Source organism: Drosophila willistoni, chromosome 3R, assembly GCF_018902025.1.
Source record: "Drosophila willistoni isolate 14030-0811.24 chromosome 3R, UCI_dwil_1.1, whole genome shotgun sequence".
Taxonomy (NCBI): Eukaryota; Metazoa; Arthropoda; class Insecta; order Diptera; family Drosophilidae; genus Drosophila; species Drosophila willistoni.
Window position 1 is genome coordinate 24,224,856 of NC_061086.1, and position 21,957 is coordinate 24,246,812.

Here is a 21,957-nt window from a genome sequence, read left to right on the forward strand (position 1 = left end):
GGCAGCTTTGCTGGCTGCCATCTTATTCCTTCTTCTTCATCTTCTTTGCTTGTTTCGAATGTTTTTTTCTTTTTTTTTTTTGATAATTTTTTGTCGATTTTCTTTGATGTTTCCAACACTCACCTGAGTCCACGGGAAGTACGAGGTCTTTCGGATTGCGTAGAAAAAGCACTAGATGTCACACTAACCACCGATTCCATATCAGAGTCACCGAATTCGCCCATAAAATCCTTGTCCGGCGACAGAGAGTGCCGCGGACGCATTCGTGTGGTGTCCATGGCATGCAGATCACTGTCCGAAAGTCCAGTATAGTGTCGCTCCCAACCACCCATGCCGGTGCTGCGATATGTGGCCTGATGATGCGGCTGTCGTGTGCGATGCCTGCCAAAACGGCTGCCCCCGGCCAAACGTTCATCGAAATCCTGGCCCAATCGGTCTCTCAGCATGGCACTGCGTGAAGACTGTCCGGGCACCTGACGATCACAATTAAGGCATGACAATCAATTATAGGTACATAATGCTCATGGAATGGACTCACCTGCGGCAGTTGCCGCTTCTTTGGGGAGCCTGTGGGCGTGGCTGTAGCGGATCTTGATTGAAATCGTTGCTGTTGTATAGTTGCCGCCGCTGTGCCGCTGCTTTGTCCACTTGAATGGTGTACTGGAAGCACTGGATAATCTGTATACCGATCGTCAGGTGGCGATAGTGAACCACGTCGTGGACTACTGCTTCTATAGCCGTAACCGGAGCCAACACCTGCACAAGGCGCACCACCTTGTCCTACTCCCCTTTCGCCACTATGGTAATTATCACTAGGAGCTGCCGAATGACTTCTTTGATTCAGGCTCATACCACCAGGACCAATGGCGGGACCAACACCATTTCCACGTCGGTAATAGCCAGTTCCAGATACCTGTTAAATTGATGATGGGTTATGTTAAATGTTAGGAAAGGCAAAATGCGGAGAGTTGAGAGTGTGGGTAAAGATTGTGACTGAGGGATCATCAAATCATCATTGATGAATCTCGATCTTATAGACTAAGATATGCATAATTATATAAATATATAAGGTATATATGATATATGTATATCTATAGTTTTAGTGCTTTCGTTATTTCTTGTGTGTTTGGTGAGGATCAATGTGTGTATTGGCTGTTTGTATGTGTGTATGTGTGGGTATGGTTGGTTGTGTGGGCATAGATTTTAAAACTTTAGTTACTGCAACTTCTACTGACACATTAACATGTACATACATATTTAGAAGTATATATATTTTTAGTAAGTAGTAAAGAAGATGAAAAGCATATTAAAAGTTATTAATGGAATTCGAAAGGAACTCAACGGATAACAAGAATTGAAATGTTTTATATAATTGTATAGATATAGATTATATAGTAACAGCAGAGTGTTAGGTGTAGGCTTGATTATCAGATTATCAAAATTATATGGTGCACTTTATATATATATTGGACTCAATGGGCTAGAATCTGTATATGGCTGATTATGGGGAAAAGGATTTCCTTCTGACAAGTCAATTATTACTTAATCTAAACAACTTACAAATTGCTGTCTTGTTTTATAATACAAAATAAATATATACCCCGCATATGTCTTGTTTTTTTGATTTTGTCGTCTGTTTTGTTTTGATTTGAGTTTCTATTATTAAGAATTTGTGGTAGCTTAGTTTTTGGGAGTGCAAACCTGATTATGATAACTTTGTCCAATGCCAGATACAGTGCGATAATCACGAGCCACCATTCCGGCTACCCGTTTACGGCCTTGTGGTGACATGTCGCGTCTGGATCGACGCTCGTTTAAATCAAGCTAAATTATATAGTTTTTTTAGGATAATGGATAAGATAGTGATGGGGGGGCATGGGGATATTTATACCATTGTGAAAGAAATAAATCAATCAAGAAAAAGAGAGAAAGAGAAGAAGGGATTTAAATGAACGTATGGGCAAATATGAGAGAGCAAAGTTAATAATTAGATAAATGTGCGTGTAAATGTGTGTGAGGTATGTATGTGTATGTGTATGTTGGTGAAATATTAGTTATATTGGATATATAATTGTTATTTGAAATTATGTTTTCTTTCACTGCGTCTTGGTGTGCGTTGCTTATTCTCTGTGGAAGTGGGAGTGGGTCTGGGGGTGTGTCAGGTGTTTAGGGTGAAAATTATACATAAGCTCACTACACACATACATACTTAAAACTACTAAAAAGAAGCCAAATTATTGATATATATGTATATACAATATGTTATTCTATATGCAGCTGGTTGGGATAGTATCAAAAGCGAGTGTGTCCTTTACATTAAGGAAAAACATGCAATAGAAAATACAATAAAAAAATTTGTCGCCTGTACAATAAAATTTTATAGAAATTTCATTATTTTTCATATTTTCCTAACATGTGTTCTCAAATATTATTCATACGTTCTTATATCTTAAATAATTGACTTAAAATTATGTTTTGTAGTTGTAACATTATATCAGTATTTCTTATTTAGGCTGAAACAAGATTTTCAGTTCGCTATTAATGTTGTGGACAGAGAGAGAAAGAAAGAGTTACAACGCGCTGATTGAAGTTTGGTTTTAGAGCTGGATAGTTAGATAGTTGAAAAAGAGAGAAAAATTTAACACACGCAACAAACGAAACAACGACACCAATTAGTTAAAAAAAACAAAAAGGTAATGGAAAACAAAATAACTCAAATAAAAACACATTTACTTTATACAATTGGAAAGTGTTAGGTAGAATCTCTTGCTGATCACTTGTAATAGGGAGATAAATGGTCATCATGCAAATGAAAGGTTCATGAATTGATGGGTATTTGTATAGTCCAATATAAATGTGTTTGGTGTGTGCAAATAATCACTGAAATAGTGCCGAATACTATGTCAAATTTTGAATGCAGAAAATGCTTAATTACAAAGGAAATTGTAACACAAAAATGGTAAAAGGATATAAAATAAAAGCCATTTGGTTGCCACATATTCACATATTCAATTTGTATACTCTTTCCATTAAAAATTGTGAGATAATTAAGCAAAAATTTGCTGTAATTTCGTGCAGGAATTTAAAATTTAAATTTTAAATTTCCTTTGACTTTTATGAATCCGATTTTGTTTAATCAAAGAGTATACAGGAATAAACACAAATGAAGAGAAGAATCACAGAAAAATACAAAGAATATGTATCTGTTTGTGTGTGTGTGTGTGTGTGTGTGTGTGTGTGTGGGGTCGTGCTGCAAGTGGCAAGTTTCGATTGAGTGTGATGTATGTGTGTATGAGGATGGTTTTTTTTAGGGTATGTCCCGTTATGGGTCCTCATCACTAGACTTTTTTGTCGGTTGTTGTTCTTGTTGTTGTTGGTTGTGTAGTAAATATATATACATAAATAAAAAAAAGGAATTTCATATAATTTTTTGTTGTTCTCAGTGTGCTAGTTGGCTGTTGTTGTTGTAGTTGTTGTTTTTGTAGATGTTGTTGATGTTGATATGGTGGTTGTTACCTCTATCAAGGGGGGCGGCGGTGGGCTGGCTGAGCTTCCCATTGATGATATGCTGGCCCCGGGTGTCATTCCATCGATGTCACATTCGGACATGGTATCCGAATCACTAAGACGCGACATGGTGCTTGGTGGTGATAAATGATCTGTCGGTGTCAGTATCAGGCCGTCCACATCGCTGCCCTCGTCACGTAACTATATTGTTGTCATAATAATTTTGCCGTCGAGATGTTTGAAGATGTTATGGAACGGAACGAAACGGAACGAAACGTAACACGGGATAACGTAACGCAGAGCATGTTGTTGTTGTTGTAGTTGTTGTTGTTATTGTTGTTGTTGTGTATAGTTATGGTAGGAGGTGGTATTTGGTGGATGGTTTCAACGTTCATGTATTTGGCGGGGTGCAGGACAATAAAGACAAAAAAAAAATAACATAAAACAGCAGAAAACAAAGACGATATATATATATATATATATAACAAACACACTCCTTTTACATACATATGTATGTGTGTGTGGGTGTGTGTGTTTGTATATATATTTATGAGAATGCTAAAGTTTATAATTTGTCTAAAAAATTTTGTTGTTCATGATAACTGCAGGGCTTGGGACATGTTTGGAATAGGCATTACAACTATTAAACATAATAAACCAAAAAAACAATAGCAAATTAAATGAAATATTATTTTTCCCTCTTTTTTTCTTGGTTTTTGGTTTTGTTTTTGGTTTAGTTTAGACAGTTTCTGTGTTAAGTTTTTCGCCCAACAAACTGTAATCTGGATATAACTATTTGATATTTTATGCCACGCTCTAAATATATATGCTATATACATATATATGTCAACAAAAATCGAAATGAAATGAAAGAATAAGGGGAAATTAAATTTCCAGTTAACCCCCCCCGGCCCAGACATACGAGATATGAGGTATCCTGATGCCCTTGCAGCTGATACCATTCAGCCTCATCGTCCAATATCAGATGACTTAAATCGAGCACAACCTCGCCAAGGAAATCGTTGGCTCCATACCGCACATAGTCCCACAGAGTGACCTAATGAGAGTCGGAACACATGTAGAGATAAATAGAGACAAGAGTGTTTTGCAGGACTACCTCTAGCAGACGACCATTGAGATCACAGCGTCGCAGCCCCGAATACACAAAGGTCTGACCCCAGCGAGGCTCACAAGTGGTGCCCACTGTTTTCGTACGTCTCTTTGACTTATGACTACGGTCGGGCAGCAGGAACACCTGTTGCAAAAAAGGAGAACAAAATTAAATGCGAATGTTTAATACTTTCGTTTCATTCACTCACTTTTGCATAGGGATTACGAGCTGCACCGCTCTGACGCAGGGATAATCCAGTGGCGCACACCAAAGTCACAATCAACTGCAGCGTATTCTGATCGTAGCCGATTTTAAGCTGCAATCGTCCTTCAATTGGTATGGGTTGGGTGGTGGTGCCCATGTGGGGGTGGCCATGATGCGCGTGCGATGACGATGATGGCGCTGCCTGATGGCAATGATGATGGTGGCCCGCCGTCGTTGTGCCGTGTAGACCGCCAGATGTGGCGGTGGCGTTGCTGCTGTTGGCGGTGCCGCTGCTGCTTCCGCTGCTGCTGTGACTGCTGCTAAGGCTTGGTCCAAGTCGCTGCTGCTGCTGTTGCTGAGTCTGTGACGTTTGGTGGTTGGAATTTTGGTGCTGTGAGCCGCCACGTTGTCGTAGTCCTTGTCCTGACGATGGAGCCGTCAATGCACTCACATTGAAATCTGGCGAACCCGGCGATGTAATCAAAACGCTGGGCTTATCACGTTGATGTTGCAGTTCGATGACATCAACTGTTGGGGCTGATGATTAAAAGTGAAGGCGAAACGGTGTGTTTAGCCAATTTGAACAGATTTCATCGACTACCTATTGTATATTTTGTCTAAGGCTTATGCCGATAAAGTTATATTTTTAAATGGTCTTAGTTTTGGTCGTTAATAAGTTTGTTTAACTGTGTGTCATTGTGTCTCTTTTGGACATACACCATATTCAATAATGCCATTACTTTACTATGGATTAGCTAAATAATCAATTGCTTTCCCAAGACAACATCAGCATCCCACCCACAACACACACACACACACACACACTGACATAGTTTGTATATGGTATATACCTTTGCGTTGTATATAACGTCCGCCGCTGCTGACCACTGCACTTCCTGCCATACTGCTGGCCAGACCGCTGTGCGGAAAATTGGCCGTGGATCGACGCGTGGCGTTGCTGCTAGTGGCCGAACCAGAGGCGGCGGAACAGGCACTACTTGGGCTTACGTTGCTACTACTTCCACCACTATCGGCCCCACCACCACTGATTCCACTTGTCCCCCCTGTTGGTGGCAATAACAACGAACGGCATACAATCAATTCCACTTGTGCATCCAATCGACTTTCGTCAATGATATCGTAGACCTCATCAGTGCTTTTGTTATGTAAATTACGCCCATTCCATTCGATGATCTCGTCGCCTGATGGAGTGATTTGAGATTATGATGAGAAAAAAAAGAGATAAATAGAATGAATAGATAGAAAAGGCGAAATGAGTAATGAGAGAGAGAGAGAGAGAGAGATATGAATGATTTACCTGGTCTAATACGGCCCTCAAGATCGGCCACTGAACCCCGTTTGACTTTTTCAACAATCGCAGCACGTCCACTTGCGCCTGCTCCTGCTCCTCCAATGTTGCGAATTGGCTGACCACCGTTCACCTTTAATCCTAATATATCTTCCCCATCATAGTATTTACGTAAAATCATGTGACCAATCATGCGAGTATTATCCGCGGATGTTTGCCAATTCACCGGATTCTATACATGAATTAGGTATGTATGTTCGATTTGGTTGTGGAGTTGGTGGAGTGGTTGATGGTTGGTTGGTTGGTTGGGTGAATTGGATTGAGATTGAGGTTGATGTTTTGGCAATTTTGAATAGATTTTTATATGGTGGCGAGTTGTGGTGGTGGTGGTGGTGGTGGTGGTTAAAGCATTGTGTTATGGATGGTATGCAGGAATAGTAAATAGTTTTTTTTTTAGTATTCTTCAAGTTTCAGTTTTTCATCACAAAAGTTCCTTAAGTACTAAATTGTAAGTAAATATTTTTAGTCTAGGTTAGTCTTAAAAGCAAAAAAAAAATATGTATTTTAAAAACATCTTGTACAGATATTGGTTCTTGTTGTTATGGGTTTTTTTGTTTTGTTTTACATTCATTTCATCTTATACACTAAAACTTTGGTTGCTTTTTCTACTTTTAAAAACAGAGAGAAATAGTTTTCAGATAGTTTTGGACAGTTAAAGAAGATAGATAGATCTTTGGTTATGTATCATTCACAGAGTTTTAATGTTACACAACATTAGGCCTACATTTTGAGAACACATACGTTTTGTTTTTGTTTTTGTTTTGTTTTTGATTTGACTTTATTCTAAATTTGAAAAGTTGTAGAGTTTTGGAAAATTTTGTACTAAGTGCGGCAAATGTTGTGCTTTTGATACATGCTTAAAGGATAAATTAATGATAAACGTGCATAGAGAAAGAATTTTTTTTGGGGTAAAGTGTAGCCATGCACTATATACATACAGAGAGGTGTATATATATATATATATATATATGTATGTTGGTATATAAGTATATACAGGGTTTAGCTGGAACATGCAAATTTTATAGAGCAAACAGAAAATGACTATTTTAAGGGACATTCACATTATGATGAAAGAACAACAAACATGGAAAAACGTTGTTTGTAGTTTTCCTTTTACAATTGGGTGGGGGGCGTTGGGGGGTTAGGTTGATATTTCGACAGACAGACGGATACAAAAGGAGAGTGGCAAAGAAACAGAGAGAAATATAGAGGGACAGTAAGAGAGAGAGAGAGATAGATAGAGAGAGAGAAAACATAGATTTTTGGGGTTCGGGACACACTCAGCGACACACAATGCAGGAAGAATCAATCTTTCTTTCTTTCTCCGATCTTTTGAATCGGTCACACTTCTCATCCAGAGTAAACCCCGTTTCTAATACCTTCGGCACATCTCCACGATTCGAGTCCTCGCTGCTGGTAAATGTGCTGCTTGTATCAATTCCTGAATCCTTGGTGGCTGAATCTTGACTACCCTGACGCTCGTTATCCCAGCGTCCGGACCAATCTGTTGCACCATCGTGGCCTAATATTTTTCCACTAGTCAGTATGGTGGCCGCTCCCACATCAACCGCCGTCGATGGCAATATTGTTGTGACAGGGGGCAGAGAGCCCCCTACCCCTCCACCGACTGGAATGCCCACAACAGTGACATCACCATCATGGGCATCAAATCGAACAGTTTTCTTTATTCTACGCTCGGTAAAACGCCGTGAATCCTGGGCAGCCGATGATGAGGAAGTGCTGCCTGCAGGGTCATCCCAGTAGGCGGCTTCAGTTGAACTGACCGAACTACTACCGCCACCAGCAGCACCCAATAGACCGCGCTCTCGGCTCAGGCTGCCGCGTGTTGTGCTACTGACTTCGTCGGCGGACATCACACCCCGATCATAGGTCGTTGTGCCGGCCCCTGAACCAATCACAATTTGTGGCTTTGGATAGTAGCTGCTGCTGGTGGTACTGCTGCTGCTGCTGCCGGCCCCAGCACTGGCTGCAGCCAAGGGCGGCGCACGGCGGTAGGCGGAACCACCACCAGAACCAGCTCCACCAGCTCCTACGTAAAACTGTCGCTCGTGATTACTGCGACTCAATGTATTCCGCTGTTGCACATCCAGCCGAGCTGTCCTCGTCAATGGATACTGTTCCAGCCGCTCGCGATGCTGCAGCTGTAGTTCGTAGCGATCCCGCTGATCGGCGGATGAGTAAAGCCTCTGATTAGTATGTTGGCCAAGAGTGAGACGGTAATCGCTGACACTCAGCAGATCGCGCTCATTCAGGCTACGCTGTTGACGCCAAGGATCCTGTTGGCGCACTTGCAGACGGCCGCCTGTAGATTATGTAAAAATTTGTTGTTGTTTTTTGTTTTGTTCGGTTGTAAACTCTCAACTAATTGGAAGAATTATTTTGGGTACGGAAAGGTGGGGCGAGGGCTGGGCTAGGTCAGGTCTGAATTTTTTTGGAATAAAATTTTTTTGCAACTCAATTGACTTTCTTATGATTTCGCTGCACTTGCCCTTTTGATTAGTTTGTTGTCCTTTTCAAACTGATTATTGCATTTGAAAATGATTAACATCAAAATATAAACGATAAAAATTGAGTAAAATTAATGTGATACATAGTAAATTGCTTTTTAAAGAGACTTAGTAGAAGGTGATTGGAATGGGGGAGGAGTCTGTGTGTAAATCTGACAAAAATTCAAGACAAGCAGAATACGTGAAAGGAATTAGCTATAATTTAAGGATTTTCTTTTCATTTTAGTTCCCTGATTTCAGCTATTTCCATCTAATAGCATGACGGGGAAAGATTTATCAAAGTTTTCATCATGTACATGTATGTGTTATAGTTGTAAAAAGTTAAGACTTAAATTATATAGCGTATTTTCTATACCTAACTAATTTCAAATGGATTTTACCTAAACGGAAAGTTTTTTAGAAATGCCAACTCTCAAGGATATAATAGATTCTCGCAAGTTGTATTAATTTTGGATTTTATTGGGATATTGAGGTGTGTTTTAGAAACTATTTGTAAGAATATCATCATACAAAAGACCTATATATACACGAAAATACATACATTAGATATGGAAAATATTAAGCTGGAGGAAAGTGTACTAAGTATATAAAAGTAAGTGGCACACAAGTGTCTAATGCTTGTGGGGATTTTGATTAAGTTTAATGTATTATAATTCATTTCTTTGTGGTTTACAGAAATACTTATCTGTTTTGTAGCTAAAAGTATTAAGAGCGTTAACTAAAATATATTTTAGTAAGTATGAGCAGAACCGATCTTAGTTATGCGGTTATTTGATAAATAAACAATGAGACGTTTTGCGGATTGAGGGGAGAAGGTCATAGAAACATGTTTAAAAGGTTGTTCGTGTGTTGCAAGCAGAGAAAGAAAACGAACGAGACAGACAGAGGGAGAAAGATGGAGATAGAGTGTTTTTTTTTGGTGAAAAGGAACATGTTTGAAATCGGAGTAAAATTGTTGAAGGAAACAGGAAACAGCGTTACGATATCCATGCAAATTCTTATTGCAAATGCAAAGTTGATTTTTCTGTAGTTTGTTTTTTTGAGTTTTTCGACTTGCTGATATTCACATTTAAATAAAAAAAGAAATTAAAAAAAAATATAAACATAATAAAACAAAAGAAAATGGACAGAAAAAAAACTGTGCACAAAAAACATCGAGCAAATGTGTGTACATTAAACAGGAAACTGCAGAAAGAATCTCGTATATATTCTCAGAATGTGTGTGTGTAACTGTGTTGTAAGTGTGTGTGCGCTAGTGTGAATAAAGGACGACGAAGACGACAACAACAACAACAACAGTTAGTGCTCGAAAGAGAATATAATAATAGAAAGTAAGAATAGAGCAAAAAACAGATCAGACAGAGAAGGCAATTTCCAAAAAAGAACATATGACTTTTATGGCTTTGCGGAGAAAATCAAAACATTTAGGTTAATTGTTAAAAAAAACAACTTGTTCTTCTTCTTTAGGGAGTGTAGCTGTTGTTGCTTTTGGTTTTTTTTGTAAATTTTCTTTTAGTTGTTTGCTTACATTTGCATGAATTTGTAGATCGCCGGACGTGAGAGCTACTTGGACACCAGTCAATCCGCCAAAATTACCTGTTTTAGTATTTACGAATCGTATTTTTTGTTTTTTGTTTTTTTTTTTTGGTGTAAAAATTTTGATTTAGGATCGATTTTTATATATAACACAGGATTTGGTTTGGTTTATTTTAAATGACAGGGCCACAGACAAAGAGAAACATACATATATAGAGAGAGAGAGAGAAAGAGAGAGAGAGAGAATGTGTGAGAGAGAGTTTTTTGGGATAAGGTATATGGTAAATACATAAATAAATAAAAAATATATATATTGATACCATAAATATAGATTGATAGGTAGAGCTTATTTAACTTAGATAGAAAATTATAGCTAATTAACTTAACTTATTGTAAAACTAATAACAACTAAAATCGATCAGCATCCTTAACAATTGCCTACTTTCAGGATAACACCAAAAGAAGTAAGCTTTCATACTATATCGGCTTTATCCTTGATAAGAAGGCATTGAAATTTGATCGTAAAGTAAATCCTGAGCATTAAATTTCATTCATAATAATCAACTTAATTAATAGTCAGTTAGCATTTTCTATGGCTTAATTTTTTTTTATGATTTTAACAAGCACTTAAAATAAAATTGTATACAAATTGTGAGTTTATATATTTTGGGGTTTGCCCTTGAAATCGCACACAGACGATAACCGCCTTGGTTGAAACTGTATTTTTATGTCACACCCACACACACACACACACATACATGAAAATTGACACGGACACACACACACACATATATATAGAAACACTCAAAATGCATATGCATATGTATGTATGTTTGTATGTATGAGTTTTACCCCTGGCATACTTTCATTTGACTTTGGTCACGATACAAAACGTTTATTGTAGGCATAATGGGCAATACAACAACAACAACAACAACAATTGGAAAAACAAAAACACAATAAAAAAAAAATAAAATAAAAAAAAAACACGGAATGACAAATTACATAAAAAAAAAAAACGGCAATGTAAACAAAAGCAGAAGAAAACAAAGCAAAAGTAAAGTAAATTCGAATTTTAAGAGGCGACACGCATCGCGAGAGCGACTCGGAGGAGGAGAGGATAGAAAAGCAAGCAAAAATCAATAAGGTGTACAACAAAACCCACACACACACACACACACACACACCAACACACATACCACACAAACTAGCACACATATAGAACACGACGGTCATTTCTGTCCCTTGGCGACGACCTTTGCCTATTGTTGTTCTTGTTGTTTTTGCGCAGAAACGAAAAATTAAACAATGTTTGCATTTGTGTATGTGCCAGTATGCATGAATGTAAGTGTGTGTGTGTGTGTGTGTGTGTATGTATTTTTGGTCATAAATTCAAGCAAATTGTGTTTGGCTACGGGGCGGGCTGACGGGCAGGTGTTGGACTGGCAAAAGAACAGCCGCAGCCGCAGCAGTAGAAAAGAAGGAGAGTAGCTTGTGCTATTTTTAAACCAAAACGCACAACGCACACACACACACACACAGACACACACACATATACAGTCGTACACCCACACACAGACGCAGGCGCATAAATAGCATACCCACACACAAACATACGCACCCACATTCAAACCCACACACTCATACACCTACACTTACGCACAGCTTCAATGTTCTCGCATTAATGTCACTCATACGCACAGTTGCACATGCAAACAAAACAACAACAACAACAAAAATAACGATTACATTGACGTTGGGCGTCGCTTGGCTATTTTCGGGGTACGCAGAGTGACAGAAAGTGTTTGGTTATTGGTCAACGTTTTAATTAAATTCAGCCTCATACCTCATTTGGCTGCCGTTGCTCGCTCACATTTTAAAATAGCAAAAAACAACCCAACCCACACACACACACACGCACACATACACATCATCATGGACATGGACAGGCATATATATATACATAAAAGACCTATGGTCTATATTTACATTTATATGAGCATATGCTATGTGCTAAATCCTGTTGCAACAAGCTTTCATTTTCTTTCCTTGTGTTAAAAATAATTCAAGATGAAATGAAAATATTCATTGCCTACAATTTAGGGCACATAATGCAGTCCAAGCAATAAATGTTGCCTATTTAAATGGGTAACAACGACAAACATACATACATATACACTGACATCAAACACTCAAAAATATTGAAAACAGTCAAATAACTGAATCTGTAGCAGACCCAGATGGCCATAATATTAACGGTTATCGAAAACCTGGTCAATATTCTATCAAATTCAAGCAATAGTGTCAGATTAAACAGACAACTAGTCTAATTTAATTCGTGACGACATTGTTTAGTTTTTAGAGGGCTTTGAGAGAACTTTTGCCTTTTGTACTCTTGTTGTTATATATTTATATTATTTCCCATATCTAGCTGTGTTGTAATTCTGTGTTTGTATATCTCAAAGCGTTTTTTTTTTTTTGTGTTTTGTTTTTTGGTAAGCAATTTCTACATATTTGCTAGTTTGGCATTATTGTGATGCTAATCTATTTGAGTTATGCATTTGGTTCTTGACTAGATAAGCACTTTTTTTTTTTTTTGTTTTTTTGGTGTAATTTTCTCTCACTGAGTGAGTGTATGTGAGTGTGTGGCAGTCGCTGTATTTGTTGTAGTTGTAGGTGCTCGGATTAGTGGATGTTTTTTTTTTTTGGTTGTTCAGGATCAGCTAGATATTCATATGAGCACTGAGATCGACACTCACCTTAGTATTCAGTGACTAAAAAAAACAAATTACTTTTGAAGAATTTAAAGTCGTCTCTGCTTTAATTTGGGTTTTTTGTAATTTTACTACACAAACAACGACAACACCGTGTGTTGACTAAAGATGAAGATGCCCTTGTGGGCGGGGCAGCAGCAGCAGAAACAAGAAACACAACAACAAAACTAATACTCTTCTTTTTTGTTGTTTTTTTGTATTTTATTGCACTAAATACACAATAAATTTTGGTTTGACTTTGTTCACTTTTAGTTGCTCACTTTTCCACTATTTTTTTTTAAACTATTTAACGCCAGCTGTTGGCCGACCTTAGACTTCTCTAAACACTTTAATTGTAATTGCAATAATTTTCTTTCATTTGCTTTTGTTTTTTCACATAAATTCACTTTACTTTGTGTTCTGCTTGGTATTGTTGTTATTATTATTATTATTATTAATTTCCATTATTTCTGCGACACGTGCGAAAAGTTCCATATGCGTAGCAATCACTGCGCACAAATGTTTACTCGCTGTTAAAGTTCATCGAAAACTAATTTCACTTCGATTTCACACGGAACCGAAAACGAACAAAAAAAAAAAAAATTTCAATGGAATTTTTGCTTTTACGTTATTCACTTTCCCTTAGCGCCTACTCTTGGATGAGTTTTCCTTCCTATTGTTCTTGTTGTTTTTGTTGCTGCTGCTGCTGCTGGTGATGTTTTAGTTGTTGTTGTTGTTGTTGCTATCATTGGAGCCTACAACATTTCCCATAACCATGTTACAATCTCATTGCAGTTGTTGTTGTTGTTGTTGGGTTTGTTGGGAAGCTTTCCATGAGTCTTCCAATGCCTAACTAAAAATAATGTTAAGCATGGCCAACATACTACGACGTCGACGACGACGACGACAGCACCGATAACATTGACAGCTGCTGCCCACGCTGGGGTCAACGGGTGAGTTGGGATTGGGAACCTCTCTTTTCCCTCTTTTCCCCGTCCTCTTTCCCTTTCCGTTTTCTTGGCTCAGTGTGTGTTTGTATTTGCGCGCTCTTACTTTCCCATCGTCATCAACGTCAGCGTGTTTGTCTTTGTTTTCCAGACGTAAGTGTGCGCGCGTGTTGGATGCCCGACTAACTGGATGTTAGTTGGGATGGTCGGTTAGTCAGTCGCTTACTTGGTAGTAAAGACCGTGACGTTGCATGAATTCGCATCCAATTGCAACTGAATGAATAAGTCGACTCAAGTAAACTAAAAAGAGCTCATAAAGAGGAAGATGCATTGCCAGGACTCACTTTAATGCGAAATTAAATATTTAATACAAACTTTATATGCAAATACGAATTTTAAATATTTCCCAGCAGTGCCATAAATGTTTAATATTTCATTATCGTTCATATATGTAGGTGGGTAGATAGTCGGTTTCTTAATATAATAATATCCTAATATACTTAAATGAATATATGTATGTAGCATTGCATCTTCTTAATCCTACAGAAGCTCTAAAGGATTCTATTTGAATGCATAAACGCGCGAAAAGCCAACATCAGCTGGTTAGCTACTATTTCTACATAACTTCAGTTCGGAAAACCTCCCATACGTACTCCGTACTATTATGTTTAGCGCTTGCGCGGATCACGTTGTATATTGGAAATTTCCCTAAAAATGTCTCTTCCAACGCATGACAGCGACCTAACGACCGACTCGTTATTTGTTCGCACAAAACGAAGCAAAAAACGTGACTGGGAATAGTGAATTGTGATTGCTGTGGTGAAATTAAAGATGGCGCCCAACTATGGTGGCTAAAGGTTAAATGCATAGAATGAATAGCTGACAACTTGGGCATTAATGTTCCTTTCCTTCCTTAATGTTCCGATCTTCAATTCCTTACACTGATAAGAAAATAAAATCAATATAAAATTGAAAACTTATGTAAAAAGGGAAACCAATTTGGGGTCTATATTATAAAAAGGGGGAGTGCAAGGATAGAAAAGTGTGTGAGAGGAAGAGAAGCTCCTTGCCAAGCCAAGTGCCAACACAAAAACTTTCTAATTAGGATAATAAATTTCAGCTCAACATTGCCGCGCCGCACTTGACAATGTTGTTCGTTGCTCTTTATTCTCTAAAAAAAAAAAAATGTTGTACATGAAGAGCAGAAGAAGTATCCTCCCCCCTCCACCCCCTCCCTCACCCACACCTTACCCTCCCCCTTTCCCAACTGTTTCGTCTGAACCTAAGCAAACCATCTGCTTGGCGAACTTCTTGATGTTTTTGCGGTCGTCTGCCAAAAAAAAAAATGTAATATAAAAAAAGAAAAATAGGAAAAGCTTTTCTTATAGTTTGTTGGAAAATGTGTTTTCGGGTCAGCTGTGCAAACTACCTTGCGTCCCCTGCGTCCCCCTTCCCTGCATTTCACTGTATATAATTTATGCTGATTGCATTTAACGGGCCAACAAAAAAAAAAGGGTAAAGAATGTCGGTACGCCTTAAAGTATGCAGAAGTGCATCCTTCTCGCGATAGTTTTTCTATTTGCTGTTGCTGCTGCTCTGGCCTAGCCTCTTGTAAATAAAATATGTAGTTATATACGCGAATATAGGTACATACATACATATATACATATGTATTTGATTTGCTTTTGGCTTTGGTTTACTTCTTTTTGGTTTTAGGACTTCAAGTGCTTTAAAAATGTCTCTGATATAAAAAACTCTTTTAAATTCTCTTTCTTCCTACCCTAACTTATATTGGTTTCGAGTGTGACGAGGAAAAGAATGAGACTTAGACATTACTAACTAAATTCAAGATAAATAATTAGTAATTAATTATAATATTATCTAAGATTGTTTTATATATCCTCTAAAAAGTATGAAGCATTTTTGATTGATGTTAAAAAAAAAATTCTAAAAATTAATGGATAAAATGTGAGATGATAAAAAACTTTCAGAGATTTTTATAAACTATTTTCTTATACTAATTTATACTAATATAATTCAATTAATTAACTTATTAGAAGGAAACTATGGTAAAGGTGAAAATGATTTCAAAATTAAAAGTCAAATGGTTTTATACAGTGTAGTTCATTAGTTTATAATAAAAGAAAAAGACAACACACCAATGAAGAGACAAGAATGTGTTAATCATTAAGAAAAAATTGTTTTGAATTTTTTTTAGTGTTTTTAAGTTTCCAGCGAGCGAGTCAAAAGGTTCAAGGAAATTTTAGAGTTTGCCATTTATCACAAGGAGATTGAGATAAGAAAAATTTGTTTATGATAGAGGAGAATCCAAAAAAATGGACTAAATCACAAAGAATAGTTTAATATGTGTAAGACAGACAGACAGAGATAGCGAGAGAGAGAGAGAGAGAGACAAAGTAGGATAGAGAGCAAGAGTGAGAGAGAGGGAAGGAAGGAAGGAAAAAACGTTGTATGCAAATTGGACAAAACGTGGTCAACTTACCATCATAATCGGAACCAGCTTGAATAACTCCTCCACCTCCACCAGTCTGACTTTGTGCGGCCTGGGCAGCCAACATTTGGCTTTGGAATTCCTCCTCGGAGCTGCTGAACGATCGTTGTTGTTGTGAGGCATATTGAGAACCGGCTAATGATCTTCGTTGTTGCTGGTTAAATGATGTTGAATCCATAGCATGTCCCCCGCTAATGGTTAGATTGCGCGTCAATGGTGGAGGCTTTTGATAGCCGCCAGATCCTCCTCCGGATATTTGTTGAGTTGCCTGATGAGGCAGTTGCTGCTGCTGCGTAGATTGTGGTTGATAATGTATTTGGGCTTGGTAAGATTGTTGTTGTTGTGTTGGTTGATGTTGTTGTTGCTGCTGCTGTTGCTGTTGTTGTCTAACTGAATATTGTTGATGCTGTTGCTGCGGTGATTGACGATGTTGCTGCTGTGAATGCACTTGACTGGGATGAGCCAAATGTGGATGTTGCCGCATTAAACCATCCAGTTCGCCCTTAAAAGGAAATTACAGATAAGTAACATGGAAGTAAATTAAAGTTCTTTGTCTCTCCCACCTGATAATAGCGCGGATCATCTTCTGGATAAGCTCCTGAGGGTCCTGCACGTTGTTGTTGTCCATAGCCCTGTGGTTGCTGTTGTTGTTGTTGATGCTGCTGATGCTGCTGCTGCTGTTGTTGTTGCTGTTGGTATTGTTGCGCTTGTTGAGGATTCATGGGTTGCATTCGAGGCCGTGGTTGCTGCGATTGCGGCTGGCTAGAATTAGGGCCAACATTTCCTGTACCCCCCATCATCATCATAGGATCTAGGCCAGAATCTGAGGCCGACAAACGGCGATTTGTGGGCTGCTCTTGTTGGGAGTATTGGCGCCGAAGCATGCTGCCAGCCCGTTGCATTGGCTGATTTTCTTTCTCAGCGGCACTGCGAGTTCGTTCCAACTTGGGACGTTTGTCCGTGGAATCATGTGGGGTCATGGCCTGCTGTGATATGTCCTGTCAAATGAAAATAAAATATTGATTAACCATATATAAAATATGAAATAATTCCGTTTACTTACACTGCTGCCATCGGGCTCTATGCGCCGAATGAAACCATCTTGCTGGACTGTGGATTTGTTCATCCATTGTCCTGTCTTGGATAATAGCTCCTGTTTCTTGCGGCATAATATGCATATCCAAATAACCTGGAATGATTCAAATATATTTTGAAGTCAGTTTAGATCAAATCAGAGTTGACTGTCAAGTTGATTTTATTCTGGTAGTTTATTATTTGGCATCAGAAACTCAGAAAGTATTTAAAATTTCATTGATGGAGCATTCCGACGCATTGCCTCATGACGATGTCCAGCACGCTTGGGCCATGTTAATGCTATACCAGGGTCAAAATGCGGGTCGATTGCACTATTATATTCAGCGCCTATGGCAATTTTGGGGATATTTCAGTGTCTTTTCGACCACGTTAATTGAGCGTAGTCAAAACGAACATTTTGCCGGCTTTATCAACTTTCATATTTTTACATCGCCGCCATACTACGATGACGATGAAGATGTAGCTGCTGATGATTTCAATGATGATGATGCTAATCTTGGCCAAAGGCAATCGGAGCACAAAATTCGCTGGCTACACATGTCATTGGTATTTCGTGGCAGCACCTTTGGTAGTAGCATTAATTAATACCGAAGCTGGATTTTATCTATTTGGCCAACTTATTACCAAAATTGCCAAAAACCCATTTCGTTTTCAGTTTACTATACTTATTTTACTTGGTCCAATTTAAATTCTTTCGTTCTTTATCTGTGCATATGTGGCATAGTGACTTTTGTGACATTTGGCACTGTTTCAATTTTAGCTTAACGACAAAAGAGAAGAAAAAATCTATCTACGAAAATGCTTGCAAATGTTAAACCTAGCGAAAAGCGACAGAGGCTTATGCTGCGGGCTGAATAAAAATTGAAAAAAAAGTGTAATTGAAATACGATTCTTCAAGGGTAATGTGCATGGAATTGGTCATTTGGATGGGCACTGACATGGACATGGGATTGGGCAAGGGCTTGGGCTTTGGCTTGGGCTGATGTTCTTAGGGATATGTAGGTGTGACAGATGCAGTCAAAAGTAAGCGTTTGCATATCGCTAAAGGCACATTTGCAGGGCCTAAAGAATCAAAAGCACATTTGGTTTTCGTTAGCCCTAAACTAAAGTTTTCAAGAATTTTAGAAATACAGTGTAACCGGAAAAGGAAAACGCATTGTTTGGGGCTGTGAGGCTTGTCACTCAATGGATCACATAAATTCTAACTTAAATAATCATTTTTATTTCATGTAAATCACAAATTGATTACAGAGAAAGGGACTACGGAATCACTAAAGAAATCTAGACAACAAAACAACTTCTATACTCATTGGATACACATAATAATTGTTTTATTAGTCGTTTTTATAATACATCCAGTAAAACAGATTATGTTGTATATGTAACTTTACTTTGGTTAGTCAAGATAATAAAAGTCTAGATAGTAAAAGCCTAAAACAAAAACATGTAAGGGTATAGAAAATTTGGTCCGTCCTCTTTTATGCTTATATTTTTGAAATGAAGCTTGCCAATAAATTTAACTTGTCCTCACATATTTTTGAAATTTGCTATCTACAAGACCATCGCAAACCATTGGCATTTATTTATGCATATTACTGACTACTGCGAGGCGTCAGCGTATGCGTGATGTCGTCCGATTCGGTTGCTTAGTCGCCACAAATATTGGCGTCAGTCAGCTTTTTGGCAAACCAAACAGGCAAGGCAATTTCATCAAAGACATGGGTAAGAAGTCAGGACAGTCATTTATTTGCTTGCCGCTTTCAAATTCAAGTGGCATTTTTGAAAATTGAACACTGTGGCACACTCAGTCAGTCAGTCACTCACTGTTTCCTGTCACTACAATTCTTTGCAAAAGGCTTAGGACCCTCCACCAGAATTTCAGAATGTGCACTCACCTTGTTGCTGCGTAGCGTCACTTTGCCGCCACATCGAGCACAACAACGTATATTACAGTAATGGCAAATGTGTCCAACACCATCGGCAAATTTGGTCTTAAGGCATATGTGACAGGTGGCATCCAGTTCGACACCAGCTTTCTTCTGCTGTTCGGAACGTTGTCGGATTTGCATTTCCAAGGAGACAACTTCGTCCTGCTTGCGTCTATAGGAAACATGAGGTAAGGTTAGGTTAGGGTTAATTGCCTTCTCATCATCACTCATTGCTCACCTCATTATCTCATTCTGTTGCTCTTCTTCCTGTTTCTGTCGCATCAGAACATTCTCAATCTGCATTCGTTCGTGTGGTGTCAAATGCGATAAATCCGGCATCTCGTCCATGTTTGATAATTATAATGTTTTTTGGTTTAGCTACTAATAATTTAATTTGGATTAAGCTTATTGTGTTAATGCTGTTTTTTTTCTTGTTTTTAGCAAATTTGATATAATTTTTATTTTATAGAACTGGGAGGTTTTAAAGCTTTTACGTTTTTTTTTTTTTTTGGTTTTTTGGTTGCTTTTGCTTGTTGTGGTTGTTGTTTTATATATTTTGCTTGTGTATTATTTAAATTTTTGTTTGTTTGGATTATTATTTAAACCATGCTGATAGAAAATCACAGAGTAAATTTCAATATTTTTTTTTCCTTTTTGTTTCGCGTTTTGTTTCTTTTAAATTAGTTGTTAAATATTTTGTTATTTTCGGTTTATTAGAATGAGACTTTTGGAAATTCGTTGAAAATGTTTAATATTTAATTGTGCACTTGCACTTCTCTCCATGTGTGTGTGTGTTGTTCAGTGTGTGTGTTTGTTTGAATGTGTGTTGTGTGTGCCGAATTGTTTGCTGCAACATTCTCTAGTTTCATATGGTTATATTTGGTATATTCGGTTTGGATTCTTTCTTCATTTTATTTCCTTTTATAGCTGTCTAAATCGTTGCTTAGCTTGGGTTAGTGTTTTAACTGATTGATGTGGTTGTTGCTCCTGTTGTTGTTGTTGGCCATTCTGTAGTTCATATTGTAGGTATACACGTTGTGGCGCCATTATGAATCTGAAGTTGGGTCGAATTAGTTGTCAGCACTGTATAATGAAAGTGAAATATATATATATTAAATTATTTGCTATAAGCTCCGAAATGTAGGCAACACTTTTTAAAATTTAATAAAATGCACTTGTGTGTATGTGTATATGTATGTGAACAACTAAAACTGCATTTATGATCATCAACGTTGCAAAGCAAACAATTTCTCACCCATACACCAAGAGCCACAAAAAAAAAAACGAGCCATCAGAAACGAGGGAGTAGATGGAAATGAGTAAGCGATGGCTGATGGGTGGTTCGGCAATGCGGTTGACCCGGTGACGCACATATAAAATGCGAAAATACATGTTCATATACCCACACACACATACACACACACACACACATCTACGAAGCCATCATCATCATCATCATTCTCTGCACACACACGCCGCATGATGGGATTGTGAGGCCAGTTATTTATGTTGACAAACTCACTGGAAAAGCTACATCAGAAGGGTGGGGGTCGAGGGAAATGTATATAAATACATGTATATGTACTACGCCTCATATCCAATTTGTTGGTAGATTTTCTTAGTACAGATTGTAAAGCGATTTTCGCTTTAAAAGTGCACTAGAATAGGACAATTTCCATAAGGAGGATGTACATATAAGTATATAGGATATCGACCTTTAGTCTCATTTTGTTTATTCGTGTCAAGCTTTTTGATGGTGTGTGTGTGTGTGTGTATATATGGCTGAGTATTAGCAATGTGCATCTTATAAAGATAGCAACTAATTTAAATTGCGATAAGAGTTACAATTCAATTTATATATGCCAATCCACTATTTCGAGAGGGATTCTAAACTCAGGACATTATGCTCTTTGATTCATACTTATGAATTGATAATGGAGCAAAACAAATGCAGCTTAGCTGCAGCCACTAGATTAAAAACCAATGGCAACTGCCTCACAGGGAGGGTATAAGCAGAGCATCAAGGCAAAGTAGAAACAGCTGCCTCTACACAACATGTGTTGGGATTCAACAGAATGCGAGAGAAGGAGAAGGGAGAGTTGTAGGAACTGTGGAGATTCACCACACGCACATGCTTTCTCTCTCTCGCTCTCTCTCTCTCTTTGTCTAGGCGCGCGCTCATTTGCGAAAGAGCAACTTATAATGAATTTCCCTATATTCGTATTATACGTACTTGAAATTGACCAACCGCTGAAATTGAACAAGCAAAACAAATAAAAAACTTTATCTAGCTCGACTATAATTTTGTATTTGTAGTGGTTACTACATATAGATGCATATATAGGTATGTGTTATTTGGTAGATGAGTAAACAATCCCGATATGGTTATCAATATTCTCGTGCTTTTTGGTATTAACGCCATGCTAACGATTTGCAGAACAAGGTTACTTTAAATTACGTATACGCC

The 21,957-nt window shown here is 38.0% G+C and overlaps 1 protein-coding gene across 17 annotated transcripts in view; it reads right to left on the reverse strand.

The window, feature by feature from the left end:
• LOC6648132 (regulating synaptic membrane exocytosis protein 2) overlaps positions 1–19,984 on the reverse strand; it is a 30,904-nt gene extending 10,920 nt beyond the window's left edge. For 4 of the 17 annotated variants that reach the window (XM_047013632.1, XM_047013639.1, XM_047013631.1 and 1 more), the window contains exons 1-11: positions 16,459–16,699; positions 7,571–8,514; positions 6,141–6,363; positions 5,674–6,024; positions 4,827–5,359; positions 4,625–4,762; positions 4,430–4,564; positions 3,517–3,708; positions 1,702–1,824; positions 539–913; positions 124–473 (exon numbers count right to left, since the gene is read on the reverse strand). In XM_047013632.1, coding sequence (XP_046869588.1) covers positions 124–473; positions 539–913; positions 1,702–1,824; positions 3,517–3,708; positions 4,430–4,564; positions 4,625–4,762; positions 4,827–5,359; positions 5,674–6,024; positions 6,141–6,363; positions 7,571–8,514; positions 16,459–16,645 — 3,551 coding nt within the window. In that variant the 5' untranslated portion in view covers positions 16,646–16,699. Of the gene's footprint in view, positions 1–123; positions 474–538; positions 914–1,701; positions 1,825–3,516; positions 3,709–4,429; positions 4,565–4,624; positions 4,763–4,826; positions 5,360–5,673; positions 6,025–6,140; positions 6,364–7,570; positions 8,515–10,247; positions 10,316–16,458; positions 16,970–17,030; positions 17,081–17,134; positions 17,466–17,530; positions 17,657–19,457; positions 19,663–19,728 lie in introns of those variants that run through there. The other 13 variants (XM_047013641.1, XM_047013642.1, XM_047013640.1 and 10 more) reach the window with 11 other exon arrangements.
• Positions 19,985–21,957: the final 1,973 nt, after the last annotated feature.